The sequence below is a fragment of the Corythoichthys intestinalis genome, chromosome 4, assembly GCF_030265065.1.
Source record: "Corythoichthys intestinalis isolate RoL2023-P3 chromosome 4, ASM3026506v1, whole genome shotgun sequence".
In the NCBI taxonomy this organism is placed as follows: Eukaryota; Metazoa; Chordata; class Actinopteri; order Syngnathiformes; family Syngnathidae; genus Corythoichthys; species Corythoichthys intestinalis.
Window position 1 is genome coordinate 24,912,331 of NC_080398.1, and position 19,367 is coordinate 24,931,697.

Sequence of the window (19,367 nt, forward strand, 5' to 3'; positions counted from 1 at the left end):
AGAACAAACACCAGTGCAAAGAGAGACAAGACAGTCAGCCTCCCCCACACGCTTATCAGGCTGTCAACACAATGTTGGTAATAAATCCCTGACTTGTAAATCAGGCATTCCACAGAAATAACTTCCAGCTCAGCTTTTGGACATTTCAGTGTCCAAAACGCCCAATACATGCACTTTGCAAGACCACAGGAAGACAATTCAATATTGTCCCAAAACACGTTGCCTGTTAGCATCTTGTCTGTCTACAGTGGAACCTCTAAAGTTAAGATATTTTTCATTTTATTGACAAAAGCTTGGGCTGTATGCACTTTTAAGGGATACACTTTCAAATTTCGTTACACTTGCTACAATGACAAAAAAAGACTATTCTATTCAATGAAAATTGCCACCGATTGTCACCAAAAGAGTACAGTATGTTGACATTTTTCGGCACTTCAACCTCTGGAAATATCACATCCATTAAAAAAAAAAAAAAATCCATTCCAGTTTCATGCTCTGCTCTGGTGAGCGAACAGATTGTTGAGTTCAGGTTCAATGTCAGCAATAGTTATCCGATTAAAAAAAAGTGGTATTTCTTTTAACGAAAAAATAATAATAAAGAATAAAATTCAAATTATTATACGCCTAATACTGTGCTTAATCTTTTTGAGCATGGATGCCAACAAATTATATTTTTAAGGCCACATATTATACTTTTTGAACCCAAGTTGAAATAGTCTTCATCATCTAACGTCGCTTTGCGCAACTGAGTATGTGGCCAAAAATTTTGAATAGATGTATGTTGCTGTGTTGACAGCACTTTTTGTAAAACTGTTTGTTTTGTGACGCTACTTCTTAGGCGAATGATCGTCATAAATATTGGACTAATCACGTCGTCCAATTCACGAGGCAAAAGATAGGCATACCAGGCCTGTTTCCCATCATTATTGAGGGGAATTCTAAATGAGGCTGCTTAGTCAATACTGTTAGCCAAGATCGTCATCCATTGAAGGTGGTACGCCCGTGCCAATGTAGTTACCCCAGTCAAAAATTGTATCCTCTAGGCGTAGCCATATGGAGGTAGATTTGTGTCTTTGTTAATCAATCAAAAAAAAGTTGCTTATGAAAAAAAAAAAAAAAAAAAAAAAAAGCAATCAAAATATATATTTTCAATTAAAAAAAAAGTTGTTTCAATCAAAAAAATGGCAAAATAAAGTTGAAACTCAAGAAAATGCATGTGACAACTATTTTTCTTTGGTTGAATTTTTTTTCTTTCTTTTTTTTTTCTTGGAGTCAAGTTTTTTTTTTTTTTTTGATTGAAGCATTAAGCTAATGTTGATTTGTGTTTGGGCCACATTTTGGCTAGGATGTTTTTGTCTTTATTATTCAATCAAAAAAAAAGTTGCTTAAATGAAAAAAAAAAAAAAAAAAAGTAATCAACATATATATTTTCAATTAAAAAAAAGTTGTTTCAATCAAAAGAATGCCAAAATAAATTTGAAACTCAAGAAAATGCATGTGACAACTATTTTTCTTTGGTTGAATTTTTTTTTTTTTTTTTTCTTGGAGTCAATTTTTTTTTTTTTTGGATTGAAGCATTAAGCTAATGTTGATTTGTGTTTGGGCCACATTTTGGCTAGGATGTTTTTGTCTTTATTATTCAATCAAAAAAGTTGCTTCAAAAAAATATATATTTTCAAAAAGAAAAATAACTTCAATCAAAAAAGAAAAATTTCAATAATAGAAAACGTTTTTGAATGCATAAAAATGTTTGAGTAGAAAAATTTGCATTTGACCACTTAATTTTTCATTGAAAAAGTTTTCTTTGATTAAAGCAATCCTTTCTGTGTTCGGGAGATATTATGGGTAGGACATTTGTGTCCAAATCATTCAATCCCCCAAAAAGTTGCTTCGATCAAAAAAAAATATTTTCAATCAAAGAAAAAAATAATTTAAAAAATAAAAGTGCCCTCCCATATATTTTTTAAATTACAGTATATGCAAAGCAAATGACCGTCTAAGGTGCGAGTCACATGATCTGTTTGAAAAATAATTTTGACCCATTATAAAAATATATTTTTTTGTTCATTTCATTAATTTTTGTTGCAGTTTTATTGCTTTACAACTTTTTTATATATAGGAAAGTCAATTTCATGCAATGAAACTTTTTGTCCACCAGGGAGGGAAGGCCCCCCTGGCCCCCCCTTAAAATCCGCTTATGGCCATAAGTAGATTTGACTTGACAACCCTCATGAGGACAAACACTACAGGAAATGGCAGAATTGTGTTCCAATGATAGAGGTTCCACTGTATTAGTCCTCCTCCACTTAGCGGGGGAGGAGCAGAAAGAACATTGGATATGGCAGCGAGTTCCCTGGGTTCATCCTCCCTTGTCTCACCTGACAACGTCCAATTAGCAGTGCTGTCCATCATGAAGGCGGAGCTGGCGGTGGGAGGAGGTGCTGGATGATTAGGAGGTGGAGATGGACAAAGAGGAGGGTGTAAATGAGCACAGGTGGTGAAGGAGAAGAGAATGAGGCGGACAGAAAGACACGGTGGGGGATGAAGAGAGGTCGAGCATGTTGGGTAATGATCAAGGTGGGAGACTGACTTACCAGAAGCGATGGCGGTGGTGTTGCCAGTGCCACGGCTCAGGGACGGAGAGGTGTGATTGAGGGAAGGAGGGAAGCTAGTGGTGGGGGTCTTGGGACCAATTTCCTGTGTAACGTCCTTTTTTAAAGCATCTGTGTTGAAGTAAAAAGAGGAAAAAAACCTTTTTAAAGGCGAAAAAGTATTATCATCTTAGTAAAGACAAAATTGATGGTAAGGTTTTGCCATTGGATCTCTAAGGCCCCTTTTCCACAAAGTGGAAGTCGAAGTGCAAGGCACTGAACCCTAATTTGCCCTCAATAACGTCTTGCATGGCAGCAGCACCATTGTTGTGTGAATGTGTGCGTGAATTGGTAAATGTGTGCTAATGTAAAGCGCTTTGGGCATGGTAACTGTAGATAAATGTGCTACATAAATACTCTCCATTTACCATTTGAAATAAAATTATTTACATTATTTTTTAAATTCCAACTACAAAAAAAAAAAAAATCTAGAATACAGTAGTCTAAAAAAAGAATATTTTTGGGTCCCCCTAAATTAGGGCTGTCCCAAATCACTAATTTCCTCCCGATTAGTCAGCTGACTATTTTTACGATTAGACATCTATTTTATTTATTTATTTTTTAATTATTTAGCAATTACATTTTTGTTGACGGTTATTAATTCACAAAAACATTTTGGAACACTTACTTTCATTATTAAAGTACAAATAAACACGCAAATAACAATAATAAATCACAAATAAACAAAGGTCAAATGCTGATAGCATTAACTAGTGCAAAAGAATGGAATGTAAACAGATTCAGAACAGTGACTTCACCTTTCCAACACAATTTAAAACAATTCTTAAAAAAAATACCTAGCATTAATATTATAGTAAACTACTATACAGTATATAATAGGATTATAATAGGTATAATAATTATTCATTGCCAATCAGAATTTTAATAAAGGGTATCATTTTAAAGCTATTCTTAGTGTAGAATCTGAATTCTGAAGTACGTGGGATTAACTCCAGAGATTGTTATTCATATGACGAACATGACATGCTTTTATTTTTAAATGTTCACCGGAAGTACGTTGGCTTAACCACTAACCGTAATTTTACACTTCGCAAAAAAAAAATAAATAAATAAATTTAACAAAAAAAAAAAAAAAACACTTGTTGTCATTGCATGTGGTGTCAGTTATAGTCCCCCCCAATTATTTCATTTGCAAATGCTGTTAACCATCAATTTTTCATGTTTGAAGTGTCACCTTATAACAGCAAGTTTGCGTTTTGGAGAAAACTGCCAATATTTTATAGCAGGTTAAAGTAGGTTGCCCCCCCCCCCCCCCCCCCCCCATTAGCCTCAATGTAGTCAATGCTAACGTTTAAAGTGTTTAATATAGATGTGTTTCCTTATTTTGTATGTATGAACTTTAATTCTACAGCATGTTGATGACCAATAAACATCTGTGAAAGGAACTAGAGTCTCATATGCCATCAACACGCACTCACAAATGTATGCACGCACGCACGTGGCGATAAATGCAGCCGTGAAAATTACCACCCTCATTTTTATTTACTGTGCGATACATGGACTTATTGCATATTGTGACAGCTTTAGCAAAATCGATAAAACATATCGTTAGTTAGATGGACTTACGATCTGCCAGCTTGTTGTCTCCTGGCGCTTTAGGCGTTCATTCACGGCTGACGTGCAGCTAAGCTTGGCATTGAATACACAGGACACAACAATGTACCCTCCTTTGTTTCGTTGGAATAAGTCAACGTTTTGGACTTTCTGGTGCACTTTTTTGGCTTTGTGCCGCTTTCCCCGCTTGCTTACAGAGCGCCTGCGATTCTCAACTTTCCACTCATATGTTTTTTTTTAACCCTTCATTAACTGTCGACGAGACGTTGAGCTTTCGATGCATTTACGCCATTGATGACGTTGACTAGTCGGGACAGCTCTACCCTAAATAAAGAACACTTGTAATTAAGTGGCTCAAAAAGAGAGGATTTCTACAATTTTTAGGTCGACGATATCTACACGATTCATCGGCTACCAAAATAGTTGTTGATTCATTTGACGAGCTAATAGTTGTCAATTAGTCTATAAATGGCGTCGGCCCGAATTGCCCTCTGAAGGAAACCAAAACTACGATGTGGACCTCATTAAAGATGATTTTGACACTCTTGCTTTAGAAGACGGCCCTTTAATTAGATTGTGTATATGTGTTGAACAGCAGGTACCCTCAAACTTTGTGGGGGGGGCATTGTTAGCTTTTATTTGTGTGCAGTCATACTCTGTTCCAGTCAATAAACAGAAACACTGTATAATATTAAAGACCAAGGTTCGGATGAAGCCAATCGGCCAAAACAGCAGGTTGCCAGTTTACCGGGCGGGACGTGACATGGCCTGCCTATAAATAAGATTCTCTTGACTGCCGACCTCACACAATTTATGCCTCGCTGCAACACGGCGGAATAAAAACCAGCGGCCAAGTGTGATCATGCATAAAAATGAATAAGAGAATACGAATCACACAGCAAAGGACAAAACAACAAAACAGTTCCATGAATTTTGGAAAACTAAAATTTGGAAAAGATGAAGAGTTTTAATTTAGGCTACGCAGGAGTAACATTGTGAGTTTTTTCACTCTAATCTCGTAATTTTACAATGTATGTCTTCTCGTAGTATTACAACTTTTCATCTTGTAATATCAGGGTTTCCCCAGGATTTTTTAAAGCTGTGGTGGTGGTGGTGGTGGGCTGCATCGAAGTCGGACGGCCCCCCCATGTTGTGCCGCAGCGAAATTGCTTCATATCATGACTAATGAGAATTTTTTTTAACAACATTTTTTTTTTCCCAAGAAGAACCATCACAAAGATCTATTTGAAATATTTCATTAGCCAGGCTAATGAGATATTTCGAAATGTGACGGTCTACATTTACAATGGAGTATTGGGGCCAAAAAAAAAAAAAAAAAACGAGATTAAATTTGCTAAGAGGGGGAAAAAAATATTATTATACCCCTTTCCCACTGGCTAAAAAACCCATGTCAACGGTCAACCCACTAACAATCGGCTTTTGGTGGCAGTGGGAAAGGTGCAGCGACCCGCCCGACCCGTGTCAATCAACCCGCCAAGTGACCCGCGTTAAAATCACCTCGGCTATGATCGTCATGCAGTGTGAAAGCAAAACCCCGGGTCAACAGTCAACACCCTAATCTACGTGGTGCAAAGGCTCTTACGTGATGCGTCATAACAACGTGCCAGTCGCATCCCATTTAACACACCCCACAACCGTAGTTACGTCCATGCTCATAACAAAGCTAGTAAAAGAAGAAGCATTCACGTCGCCTATGTTGCCTCAGCACAAGCAGAGTGCTGATCCTTTGCTGCATTTCGATCATTTTGAGGGCAGTAAAAAGCATGAAAACAGAGAACACAAACGGAAAGGAGGCTTCCATGTTGCTCTGCATTGTTTACTTCCTTGAACTGAATGAATTCGGTTGCACTTGTCGACGCCCATTTTAGCGTGGTGACTTCACGTAACCTTACGCACGGCTGAGGAGGCGTGCGGGGTTAGACGGGTGAAGAAAAAAAAAAAAAAAAAAAGACAAGGCTTTTTTTTTGTCAATGGGAAAGGTGCCAAATGCCAATTGCTAGCGGGTTGCATCGGCTTGGAAAAAACGCACGTTGACCCACTAGTTTCAGTGGGAAAGGGGCATTATGTAGGTGTAATGTAGCTGTAAATCGCTATGCACTTTATGTACATGTCCTACCTTACACTAGGAGCTACGACGAAGCATTAGCATAAATCATTCTATGGATAATAATTTGATGTAGATGAGACGAGAAAAAAAGTCGAAATATTACTACAAGAATGGATGTCGAATTTTATTAGGTAGGGCTGATGTAGCTGAACAAGCAGCTGTGTACTTCACGTAGCACGTTGCCGCCTCTGTTAAAATTGACAATTTTGAAAGCATCTTGTGTTTTAGACTGTTTAACAAATAAGAAATCCTTAATATTTTGCCTCATCTACATTATAACCAATAGAAGGATTTATACGAATGCTTCGTCGTAGCTCTCAGCCACAGTACATGCATGTAAAACGCACAAATACATCACCCCTACTTAATTATACGAATTTTTGCTCGTAGCAATAGTACGACTTGCATCTCTTTTCTTTTTCTTTATTTGGCCCTAATATGCACTACATTACCACAATAATAATAGTCCTTCTGTTAACGGACCCTCGTCCATTGACAACAAATCTTTTCTAATTACCATATTTGCCCGAATATAAGACGGTGTTTTTTTGCATTGAAATAAGACTGAAAAAGAGGGGGTCGTCTTATATTCGGGGTCTAGATATTATACCCATTCACGACGCTAGATGGCGCCAGATATCATTGAAGTGATGTTCTGTCATGACAGATCTCAGCTACTCTCAAGTCTAACCAGTTTGCATTATTTTAATGCAATGTTTTTCCTTATTCAAATTTTTTTCATGACTACAGTTACAGTTAGACTTCACTTTGATGGTTAATGCAATTATTGCAATTATGTTGTTTTATCACAATAGTTTGGTTTATTTACATTTCAAAAACCAGAAGCGATTCATTTACGAATGTGACTGCACTTTAGTTTACATATTTAAATGTTCAGATATTAAGATTTGAATGGGCGAAATAACATGCTCTTTCTCTCAAATATATTGTTGTAATCATTTGTTTCGGATGTACTGTAATTAATTTCTGTATAAAACTTAATTTGGTGTTCAAAAAGTCTTTTTTTCAAACTTGAGTCTTGAAAAAGAGGTGAACGTCTTATAATCAGTGCCATCTTATATTCAGGCCAACACAGTACTTCAAAATACTCATTTGAAATTACTACAAGTGACATAAGCAACAAATAAATGCTATGCTAGGACGCAACGATTCGGGTAAAACACACTCCAAAAAGAGCCTAAACGTCATGTCAACGTCAATACTAAGGTCATTTTCACAGGTTTAAAGTAGAGGTGCATGATAATTATCTGTCCGATAATTGGAATGATGACGTCATCCCAATAAATCCGATAACAATATGTTATCGGGCCTATTACCGTATTGGCCCGAATATTAGACGGCCCTGATTATAAGACGACCCCCTCTTTTTCAAGACTCAAGTTGGAAAAAAGACTTTTTGAACACCAAATTAATTTTTATACAGAAAATAATTACAGTACATCTGAAACAAATGATTATGACAATATATTTGAGAGAAAAAGCATGTTATTTGACCTTATTCAAATCATATTTGAACATTTAAATATGTAAACTAAAGTGCAATCACATTCATAAATGAATGGCTTCTGGTTTTTGGTATGTAAATAAACCAATCTATTGTGATAAAACAACAAAATTGCAAAAACTGCATTAATCATCAAAGTGAAGTCTAACTGTAACTGTAGTCTTGAAACAAACCTGAATAACGAAAAACATTGCAATAAAATAATGCAAACTGGTTAAACCTGAGAGTAGCTGAGATCAGTCATGACAGAACATTACTCCTCAAGTTCAGCATTCGCTTCAATATCTGGCGCCATCTAGTGTCGTGAATGGGTATAATGTCCGGACCTCGAATATAAGACAACCACCATTTTTTCCGTCTTATTTCAATGCAAAAAACACCGTCTTATATTCGGGCCAATAGGGTAACAATATTTTTGTCACAGTGTCGGATTGGGATGTGTGCGTTTGTTTCCACTCCTGTTTTGCCATTATGCAAAGTTTTGTTACTGTTGTAGAGGCCGTATTTTTCCTTCACTGAGTTATAAACCTTACTATGGCAATTACCAAATGTTTGCATTTTACAGTGTTATGTTTACAAGTTCTTGAGAGGCCTTTTGGTTATGAGAGGCTTGCTGTTCTATAATTGCCAGGTTAAGAAAGTTGTTTCATGGACCAAGACGAAAAGTCTCCTCTCCTTTTGCACTAAATGTTTTATCTGCTGACAAAGCACAATACCTGTTGGGTTTATGTTTGTTTTAGATCAATGCTCATTGTTCAGGGCAACACATTGTCAATGATATTGACTGATTGATTGTGATTGACTCAGATTAATTTGAAAAAAATAATATTAGAACTTTATTCAAAGTCAAAACTGTTCTTGTTTTTGTTTTGTTCATTATAATAATGTTCATGTCATCATGAAAATTTTGGTTCGGTCAAAGGCAAATATATGCTGAATCAACCACTACTATTTTTGAATACAGGTGTTCAAAAACTCAGTTGAATATACATTGAAAAATTATATACATATTATCGGTTATCGTATCGGTATCGATCTTGAGGAGCAGGAAATTATCGATATCGGTATCAGTTTCAAAAATTGGATATTGTGCACACCTAGTTTAAACCAGAATTACATTCATTAACTTCAAATACCTTTCTGTCGATTCTTCCTCCCCACTCACATAGTCAGACTCAGGCTTGCAACAGAACCCATATGATTTTCAAAATAAACCGTGTAAAGGAACAATTTGTAATTGACATGCTATTTCAGACGCCTTCTGGCAAATAGTGCGTAAATAATGAGCTATAGATATTCATTTAGATGTATTGTTAAATTATACAAATTATTAATTAGAATGTATCCGGAAAAACCCCCCATCTCATTTGCAAGGCGTGGCGGCTTTCATTTCGGTGTGGAGGTGCACCACAATCTTTTATGTGTAGGGGAAACCCTGAATATTGCGATTTTTTTCACGTCGTATTATAACGACTTCATTCTTGTAATATTGCAACTTTAATCTTGTAATACGACTTCCTTTATCTTTCTCTTTGTTTAAAAACTATTATAATACTCTGTTGTACTGTTGAACTTTTGTTCACCGGATGTTGAGGCAGGGTTCTGACTCCATTAGCTAGTTACATGGCAACTGAAGTCACGTGAATGCGAAAAATATATTGGATTGTGGCTGAATCCTCATCCTCATTGAAATCTGTCAGAGAAAAATAAAACCAAGCCATCTTGCGGCTTGTACATTCACTGAGGCATTCATTTGGTCAATAAGAAGGCATCGTGTCACGCTGAACACGCATCGCCGTTAGCCAGGAAGCCTGTCGCCCTTCAACGCGCTTTGACTTTGTATGGGAACCCATCACATGACGAGAATAATACTGCGCTGAAAAGTGAGTTTATCAGTTATAACTCTTCTGAGCAGTTATGTTCTTACCAGAGATGAAGGATATCTCGCTGAGGAGCAGCCATCTGTCGGTGAAGTAAAAGTTGCAGCGCAGCAAGTGAGCCTCGTGGCCATTCAAGGACAGCGAGAGGGTCCGTGCGGAAGGGTCCTTCAGGTCGTCCAAAGGCACGGGTAGGGCGAGTGGCGGGGACGACCATGGCCGCATGAGGCCCGGCTTGAACACGCACTCCACCTTGTTGAACACCCTCACACCCTGAGTGTGACGGTTGTTGCTGTGCACCTACAGGGAGGAGACAAACGTGATTGAGTTTTTTCCCGCTGCCGACATCTCGGAAAGCTTGTTCGTTTATCTGGGCCCACTGGACGGTTGCGGATTCAATTAACAGACGAAATATCCCACACGGTCTCATTCTCGCCAGCCTTAATTGCTTCTGGTAGAAGGTGCGAAGAATGTGGACTCACTGCAGATGAACTCCACAAAAACGCAGCAGAGTGGAAACAAGCAAGTCGGAATGACATGTGCTTTAGCAAAACGTCCGTGTCAAAAACTTTGTGGGGATTTTGGTTTTGCCCTTACGAAATATTACTGTGTCGCTTACCATATTTTTGGGATTATAAATAAGTCTGGACAATATTTTTTGCATATTTAGGGGGAAATTTATTTTTCAAAAAGAGATCAAGAAAAACCTAGACGATGCAGTTTCAAGAAAAATTGCACGGGGATGCTTTGCTCTCCCATGAGTCACTTCCTGTAGATTTTCAGTTACTTCATATTAATTCCGATGCGGTTTTGGGTCACTTTCATGTTAATTACCTGGCTGCCATTGACAGCGCTAGCTCCAGTTCAAATTAATTAGATTTCTAGCGCCATCAATGGTAATGAAACATGAGCATTCACAGCCAGTCATCCTTGTTTAAATGAATTTGATGTCAACCATTGTCAATGGCAGACAATGATTCACTTTTAGGTTACGTCCTTGTTAATTTTAGGGTACATAATACTGAGTTCCCGTAGATTTTGGGGCAAACTGGAGTAACTTCCTGTAAATCTTGTATCATATCCTGTTCACTTCAGGGCATTCTTGTCATTTCACCAAATGGTATCGAAATGTATCGCTTTGTTTACCTATATTGTATCTAGACATGTGCCGATTACCTGTTTCAAGGTATACCGTGGTATGAAAACGTCAAGGTTTCAAAACCACAAAATTTTCTCGTCATACCGTCCCTAAGGTATTAGCTATTTTTAATCAGTGTTGTATGAATGTAAGAGTAATTAGTTACTTGGCAAAGTAACTGGTGATAATTTTTCATGTTATAAAAAAAAACAAAAAAAACAACATCAACAAAAAACAAACAAAAAAACAGGTTATACAAAGTAGGTTTAAAGGGTTTTTGGGACAATTGGCCCTAGCCCAATTCTTTTCCCTAAACTTAACTAGACACAGGGGTATTGCGGATATTGCGATAACTAGATTTGCTATGTGTGGAAGTCATTTAATGTTGTGAATCAACCGTTAAAGTTGTTAAAATTGCTCCGGTTATTGCATTAGTTCCCTTCAGTCTACTTTTGACATGTGCAAGTTGTAAAAAATTTTCATCATTTAAAGATGGATTTAAGTCAAGATTTTGCCGATTTAGGAACATTTTAGATAAAAAGTTACTTAGGTTTGCTAGGAAGGTTCTCTACAACAGAGCCTTCTTGAGAGGTCTACTGCTTTAAGATGGCGGCTGTTTAGGCTGTTTACTAATGCATCTAGTTCTTTATACATGTTGCTATTGTCTGTGACTTGCATCAAGTTCTATAATATGTGATATCTACCGTAGCATCATGTGGGCGTAGTTTGAAGGCTATCGGCTACAGTCAGGTATTATTGGAGCCACCTAGCATCGCGTTTGCAATGGCCTCTCCACTCCTGCTCTGCTCTGCTCTCTCGTCTCCGTGAGTCAATCTCTCTCAGACTTTCCTCGCGTCATTCAACCAACATAGTGCGCATAGTAACACACGCCTTTTCCTCCTCAGTAATGGTAACGGCGTTGCCAAGATGAGAAAAGTAATTAATTAGATTACTCACCACTGAAAAAAATAACGCCATTACATTCTAACGCCATGATTAACAACCATGTTTTTAATGTCCCAAAAATGCATGGAGAAATCCCTCACTTGCAGCTGCAAGGCTCAATCCTCCCCTACCGGTTGTTGCTCAGTGTCAGTGAGTCAGCTGTTCTACACAATGGCTGGAGAAAGTGAAACTCCTGAACTTTTTCTCCCCATCAAAGAAAACGAAATCGCCGGAATGGGAATACTTTGGCTACAGAAAAGTTACAAACGTTCGCAGCTTAGAGAATGAGGGCCAACAGACATGTAAAACATGTTTGCGGAAGGTGGCTGCCGAGGAGGCAATACCTCCAATATGATTTCGCACTTATACAAAATTAAAGGTTGGTAAACACCCTCATGAACGTTTCCCACCAGCTACGAGAGTTAACTCCAGCATGATTGGTGTGTCGAGCGGTGGTAAAACGTGTGTTTTTTTTCTCTCTGGCAACTGTGTGTTGAGAAATAGAGTCTTTGTATAATGTAAACATGATACTAGTCATACACATGTGCTTTTTGTGTTTCTAATATGTTTTTAAAAATATAAATCCTATTTAATGGATTTTTTTTAAACACAGTAACACATTTTAGAGCTGGAATTGCAATACCGTGATACCATGATATTTTGGCTTAAGGTTATCATACCGTCAGAATGCCATACCGCCACATGCCTAATTGTATCAAATCATATTGCCTCCAAACTGAAACGAGTTGTAATCAAATTGTTATGGCAAATCGCACCCCTTGTACCTAGATACATATTGAATCTGCCTCAGGATGAATATTTCAAACCCCACCATTATGTCAAGAAAGGAGTTCTGCATCGTCATCATACAGTGGGGTAAATAAGTATTTAGTCAACCACTAATTGTGCAAGTTCTCCCACTTGAAAATTTTAGAGAGGCCTGTAATTGTCAACATGTGTAATCCTCAACCATGAGAGACAGAATGTGGAAAGAAAAAAAAATCACATTGTTTGATTTTTAAAAAATATATTTGCGAATCATGGTGGAAAATAAGTATTTGGTCAATACCAAAAGTTCATCTCAATACTTTGTTATTTACCCTTTGTTGGCAAAAACGGAGGCAAAACGTTTTCTGTAATTCTTCACAAGCTTTTCACACACAGTTGCTGGTATTTTGGCCCATTCCTCCATGCAGATTCACAGTCACAGACATCATGAATGTCAGGTATGTTACAATATTAATATCTTCAAAAATATATTCAGAATCAACAGGGAGTGACCCGAAATGAACAGGGAGTAACCCGGAAAGCCCCAAATCAACAGCAAAGTTTCCAACAGGAGTTTACTGACCAGCAGAGAAAAAAATCTCCACACCACTTCTCCAAATAATTCCTTCACTAATTTTATCAGTATTTTATCAAGGGTATTACACCTATGGGAATGTGAGTGTTCCAAACAAGGGTCCACTTTTTTGACACTCACCGTTTTAAAATTGCCTACACCCTAAACTCATTTACTGCCATTTACAGCGATTGACATCCAATCCATTCTAACTTAGACGTCTGGCAGCGATTATTCACTCCTCTAACAGTACAAATAGATTGGTCGTCTATAGACCCTACTCACCTACGTCACAAAATGACGTGTCGCTGTATCCGGCCGCCATATTGTACCTATTTTTTAGACCTATTCTCATTGTTTTCAATTAGTCGTGCAAGTTATAGAGCAATTCATGGAAGCCCCGGTGTTATCTGACGCTGTAAACTCTATTTACAACTATCTTGTCCACACAAAATCAGCCTATTCTCACGAAAGTTTGAAAAACTTTAAGAGCTTGGAGGCTTATAAATGCTACGTTGCTGGTTGGGTGAAACAGGTCCTCGTACACGAAAATTCGGCAGGAATCTTGTGCTCGGAAGGTGAGTTACGAAATTTTCAATTCAAAATCTTTTGTTCTTGCTAACATCCACTGTCAAGTCTAATGTATTTCATGTCATTTGTCAATGGAGCTAGGGCTTTTAATGTTTATATGGTTTAGCGATAGCACTCTCACAACATACATATATGATATGTAATAAATATGAAGTGCGATAGCACTACTCCAGATTGTCCCTAGTTGAATTTAGTTTTTGGCTTTTGACCTCAATAGTGAAATTGTAAATTAATTGTATGACAACTGTCTGATTATCCCCTTATAATTATATATTTTCAGGTAGTTCATTCACAACGTCTGAGTGTATGTTGTCGGCGATTAGCCTAGCAATGATCTTAATTGTGGTTGTCAGCCCAAAACCCTCTAAATATATATTAAATGCATCTTACCAGATATAAAATGACTACTACATAATCTGTGGTAGTCGTTTGGAGCCCAGTTTTCTCGTCGAATTGCAGCAGTCAATCTCGGTCTCCTCTCCGGGTCTCTCGGAATACGGTAAAATTTCAAGTCTCTCCATCTATCTTCTCTGTTTTTGCAACCGACCGCCACACACGACTTCACCATTTTGATTATTAATGTTAACGAGCAGAAAAACACGCCATAATAGGAGGAATTTATGAAGCGCTAATGCATTAACATGACGAGAATACGGACAACATGGCGCGGGGGCGTGGCTGTGACGTCACGTGAGTAGGGTCTATTGCCGTCAACGGCAACCAATGTGCTGACAACGGAGGTGTGCTTTGAAGCTGCAACCAAAATTTTAAAAAATGAGCCTTAGGGGTCAAAAGTGTCCATCTTAGCGCCACAAATGTAACGGATGACGATCCACAGGCGGTGGAGGTGGCGCGTTGTTAACCTCACACTTAATTCTGAGCCTGTCACCTCTAACTGTATCCACATGTGATGCAAACAGCTGCGCCACATGTTGAGTTGCCTGCGAGTCATTCTATGCGCACACGTGCGCGCTTGAGCCCAGGTCGCGTTGGTTGCTTTCAAAAAGAATCCCACAGGACAAAAACTAGAGTTTCGTGGCACCCCCGGGGAAAAAAAGCAATCAATTTTGTTTCAGGATGTGCAGGTTAACACGCATGAGGTCAGACTCCGCTGTGTGAGAGTAATCGGGTGCATGTAAAGTAACTTTGTTAGAATCAATGCGTTCCCACTCTTGACCACAGCATCTTGTCAGCTAAGGTTAGTGTTGGAAACCCTCTAGGGGAAATCCAGGAAATAGCTTAAGCGTAAAAAAAAACATATCGGGAGTTAAACACTGGGGGAGCATTAGAAGGAAAAGAATGGTGCCCCACTAAAAACAATGCGTGTGCAACTTCAGGATTTATTACAATAACAAAGAGGGCATGCGGTGAATGTGAACCATAATGGGACAATAACAAAAACACCTAGCTTGTCAGCAGAAACCATCTTGGTATAACACAACAGGACATGCTGTTCTAACAGTTTAGTGTGATTTGGTTCAAAATGTAATGCATTGTTAAATATTAATGGGGGTGGGTGATGTGAAAATCATTTTCATTGTAAAGGAAGGTTATGAAAATACTGCTTTGTTCAAAATTAATAGTGGCTAAGGGCTTTTATACTCAACGTCCATTAAGGGAGAAGATTTCATTTTCTTCAATTGCTGTAGCTGGTTTTAACTCACTGTCGATCAAACTATGAAAAAAATAAATACCAATGTGCTTGGTAAAAAAAGTGTGTAATTAACGCCACTGACTGGACTATACTTTTATATATATGGCGGAAAACACAGACAAGGCTGAAAAAAGCAGTTTCTGCTCTTGCACCCCTCTTTCAAATATGATAAAAAATAAATATAAAATAAATATGATAAAAATGCTGTATTTTAAGCCAAAAGAACCATTGTGTTTGATAGAACAATATGTCTATAAGCTGCCATAGCAGTTTCTTGGCGCATTAAGCCCCCAAACTATTTTTATTTTTTTTCCCCGTTTTACCCTGGAGACCACCGTTTACCGACAGCCACCGGACAGACACCGTGCAACCGCTTTTGTTTCAACCCAGCCATAAAAAGAAGGTAAGTAATTATATTTATTATTCGAAATGTATAATTTTATCTTAGAATCATTAATTGATGTCTAAAATTTTGTTTAAAAAAAAAAAAAAAAAGACTGAAATTATTCACCCGCACATTTTAAACTTAAACAAATTACATCATGTCACGTAAATACATTGAACACACAAGCAAAAACAACTTTTTTTTTGCCACTTTGCGGTTTTTCACTTATCAAGGCAGGTTCTGGTCCCCATTAACCGTGAAAAACGAGGGATCACTAAATTGTATGAACATTTTCTCAATTATCAGAAGACTGAAAAAATTCCTGATTTACATACATTGGTACATCTACAGTACATATGAAGTTAATTCATTCCAGAACCTTGTTTGTAAGTCGAAATGGTTGTATGTCAAGCAGGATTTTCCCATAAGAATACATGATAATTCCATCAATTCGTTCCACAGCCCGAAAACCTACACTAAATCCTTAAAGCTGTAGTGTGAACTAATTTCGTCACATGCCAAATAGGGTCACAAGTAAAGTAATTAAACATTGTCCACCAAATAAAGCATGAAAAAATAATTTATATGTTGTATATTTGACAAAATAATCGCGTTTCCGAAGTTCGAGCCTGAAAGGGGACGAACCCGGAAGTGATACGTCACACCGGAACAGCGTTGGCAGCTCCATACATACGGCCACCAAACAAAGCCCTTCAAACAATGATTCAAACAGCGATATAAGCGATAGACCGAGCACAAGGGAGGAGATCCAAGTTTTTGAAGAGTTGGAGGAAGAAGAGGAGCTTGGAATATTATGTTGGATCTAACATGTATTAGCCAGACGCTAATCAGAATGCAAACAATGTACCTAGACTACCTGACATGGAATGGATACAAGACCCATCGAGATTACAACAATGGTAAGATATAGGCTGTTATTATTTTTATGATTTGAAGATGCAGGCATTTGCACATAATGTTATGTTTTTGTCTATCTGATGACATTGTTAAAAAAAATAATAATCAGACTTCATGTTCATTTTGGCAGATCCGGCAGCTCCCGTGCATATAAAATAATAATATAAAAACGTTGGGGGGAAAGAAGGAGATGAGTCTTCGATGGCTTTCTCCACTTTATTGTGGCCACAATAAGAAAACAAAATAATAGCGGACTGCCGCCACATTCCACCGCGAAGTTTTGCTTCTCGCCGATCTCCTCCTCGCCTCCCACTCCAGCGTCTCTTAAACGGATTGTGCATAGTGTCTTGTTATGAGCTTTTTGTTTACAAATGTATCGAACACACGACGCGCTGACAACCTTGTCTCTTTATTAACACATGAAGCAGTTCTTATGGAAAAGTTAGAACACAGCTCGGCACAGCTCTCGGCAGGAATTGGCGTCTAATGGCGTGAGGAAATGTAGTCTTTTCACACAAGCGAACAGATTACAAAGCACCACTTCAGTGTTGTCCCGAGACTACATTTTCCATGATTCACTGCGTGACCTGCGCGCTCGCTGATTCGCTGCGAGATTGACTCAATGGCTACGCTAAACCAACACGCTATTTTTCAGCTGTCACCTGTCAGCGGCTCTCATAGCTTATACTGTTCAATTCCACAACAGTAGGCAGCTATGCTTTGACAAAGTCATCAGTCATCTATCCAAAAATCACACTTACTTTTTGGCAAATCCTTGATCATAAGCAGACCGGTTAAGGAAGCAGGCATCTTCGAAGTGTTTGCAGCAGAGAACACTACTCGATGATGGCGTGAAATTCATTCGCTTCGTGCGAACGAAAGATGTCCATTTACGTGCCCTGCTATCCTTTGGCCACTCATACAACTTTTCGTTTGAGCGAGAACAAAACATCGCCACACACTGCTGTGGCATCTTACCGAGAAGCAATGCAACAAACAATACTGTTCTATGGTGGACTTCCCTCGCACGTCTAGGTGTGATGTAATTTCCGAAGATTTCCGAAGATTGGCGAAGAAAAGCATTTTCGTTGTCAAGGGCGTTGCTATGGGTTAAACAAAGAATCTGGAAGGGTTGCGTAAAAAAAAAATAATGAAAATATGCTTATAATTGTTTAGCCATAGATATTCTTCAAAAACATGGTTGGCCAACCTTACTTCAAAGTTCCCCTTTAATAAATACTGCTGGTACTATTGCAAATAGCAATTACAGGGAGCAAAACAAAAACATTATGAATGAAAATAGGAATAATAATAATCGTAATTTAATTTAATAACACCTATAAAAATGTAATGAATCGGGTTCAAATGTGGCAGATGTGTTTTGCGTGGTGTACTTGAACGCACCGGGTGGCTGACTTGACAGAGTGAGAGAGGGACTTTTTATTTTCACTTTGTTCAGCTGCAGCAGACAGTAGGCATGTTGTGTTGCACTAGTTCTGAAATAAATGATGAAAAACCTGACGAAGCTGGCGATGTTACAATAATAATAATTGTCACCTTAACATATAAAGACTGGCAAACGGAGGTCGGAGGACAACCGTCGAGATTCCAGACATTCTACGGCCGTATTGTCTAGCCAGTTCACGGACGCGCCCACCAAGCTCATATTGTCCTATCATTTCCAGGCATCTTCATTTCAATGGTAAGCGTCACCTTTTCCGTTTTTTTCCACCACCTGGACTGACATTCTCGGAACCTATGTAGATTTGTCTTACAAAAAAATCAGCCGTGCGTCAGTCTCGCGGTTAAACAAACAAGCTGCAGCGCTGTCATAAATCGTCCAACCACTGTACTTACATAATTTGAGCAACAGTCTTTCACGTAAATGTCACTTATACTCGCTGTTGTCAGTATAGCTGGGAATCTTTGGGCACCTAACGATTCGATTACGATTCAGAGGCTCCGATTCGATTATAAAACGCTTATTGATGCACCCCTCTCCTTTTTTTTTTTTTTTTTTTAAATGTTTTGTACATTAGTTCCAAAATGGTTCAAAAATCTCTCAGCCTAAACCAAACTACTATTTCAGTATCGTTAACATATAACAGTAAACAAATATACAAAAATAACAGTAAATAAAATACTCCAGTCCTCATTCTGTATCAGCAGCTTTAAACTACATTCAATTAATTTAATGTTGTGAATCAACCGTTACAGTTGTTAAAATTCCTCCCGTTATTCCATAATTTCCCTTCTGTCTACTTTTGACATGTCAAAGTTTTAAAACTGCTTCATCATTTAAAGATAGATTCAAGACAAGATTTTGCCGATTTAGGAATATTTTAGATAAAAAGTTAATTAGGTTTGCTACAAAAGAGCCCTCTAGAAAAGTCTACTGCTTTAAGATGGCGGCTGTTTACTAATGCCGGCAAGTCTGTCATTTAGCATCTCTGTTCAATAATACATGTTCTAACACCGCCATCGTCTGTCATTTTACATCTAGTTCTACATATATATGATATCTACTGTAGCCGTATGTTTGTAGCAACTAGCAACTGGGCGTTGTTTGTAGCTGCTGTCGGCCGCATTCAAGTATGATTGTTTTTTTATCTAGCGGCATGAGTTGAACATGATATTT

At 38.0% G+C, this 19,367-nt stretch overlaps 1 protein-coding gene across 2 annotated transcripts in view; it reads right to left on the reverse strand.

Moving 5' to 3' along the window:
* The window catches only part of ddr1 (discoidin domain receptor tyrosine kinase 1), a 164,484-nt gene that overhangs the window by 39,972 nt on the left and 105,145 nt on the right, over nt 1–19,367 (reverse strand). For both annotated transcript variants that reach the window (XM_057833558.1, XM_057833557.1), the window contains exons 9-11: nt 9,807–10,056; nt 2,595–2,723; nt 2,379–2,441 (exon numbers count right to left, since the gene is read on the reverse strand). In XM_057833558.1, the coding sequence (XP_057689541.1) occupies nt 2,379–2,441; nt 2,595–2,723; nt 9,807–10,056 (442 nt within the window). The remainder of the gene's footprint in view (nt 1–2,378; nt 2,442–2,594; nt 2,724–9,806; nt 10,057–19,367) is intronic.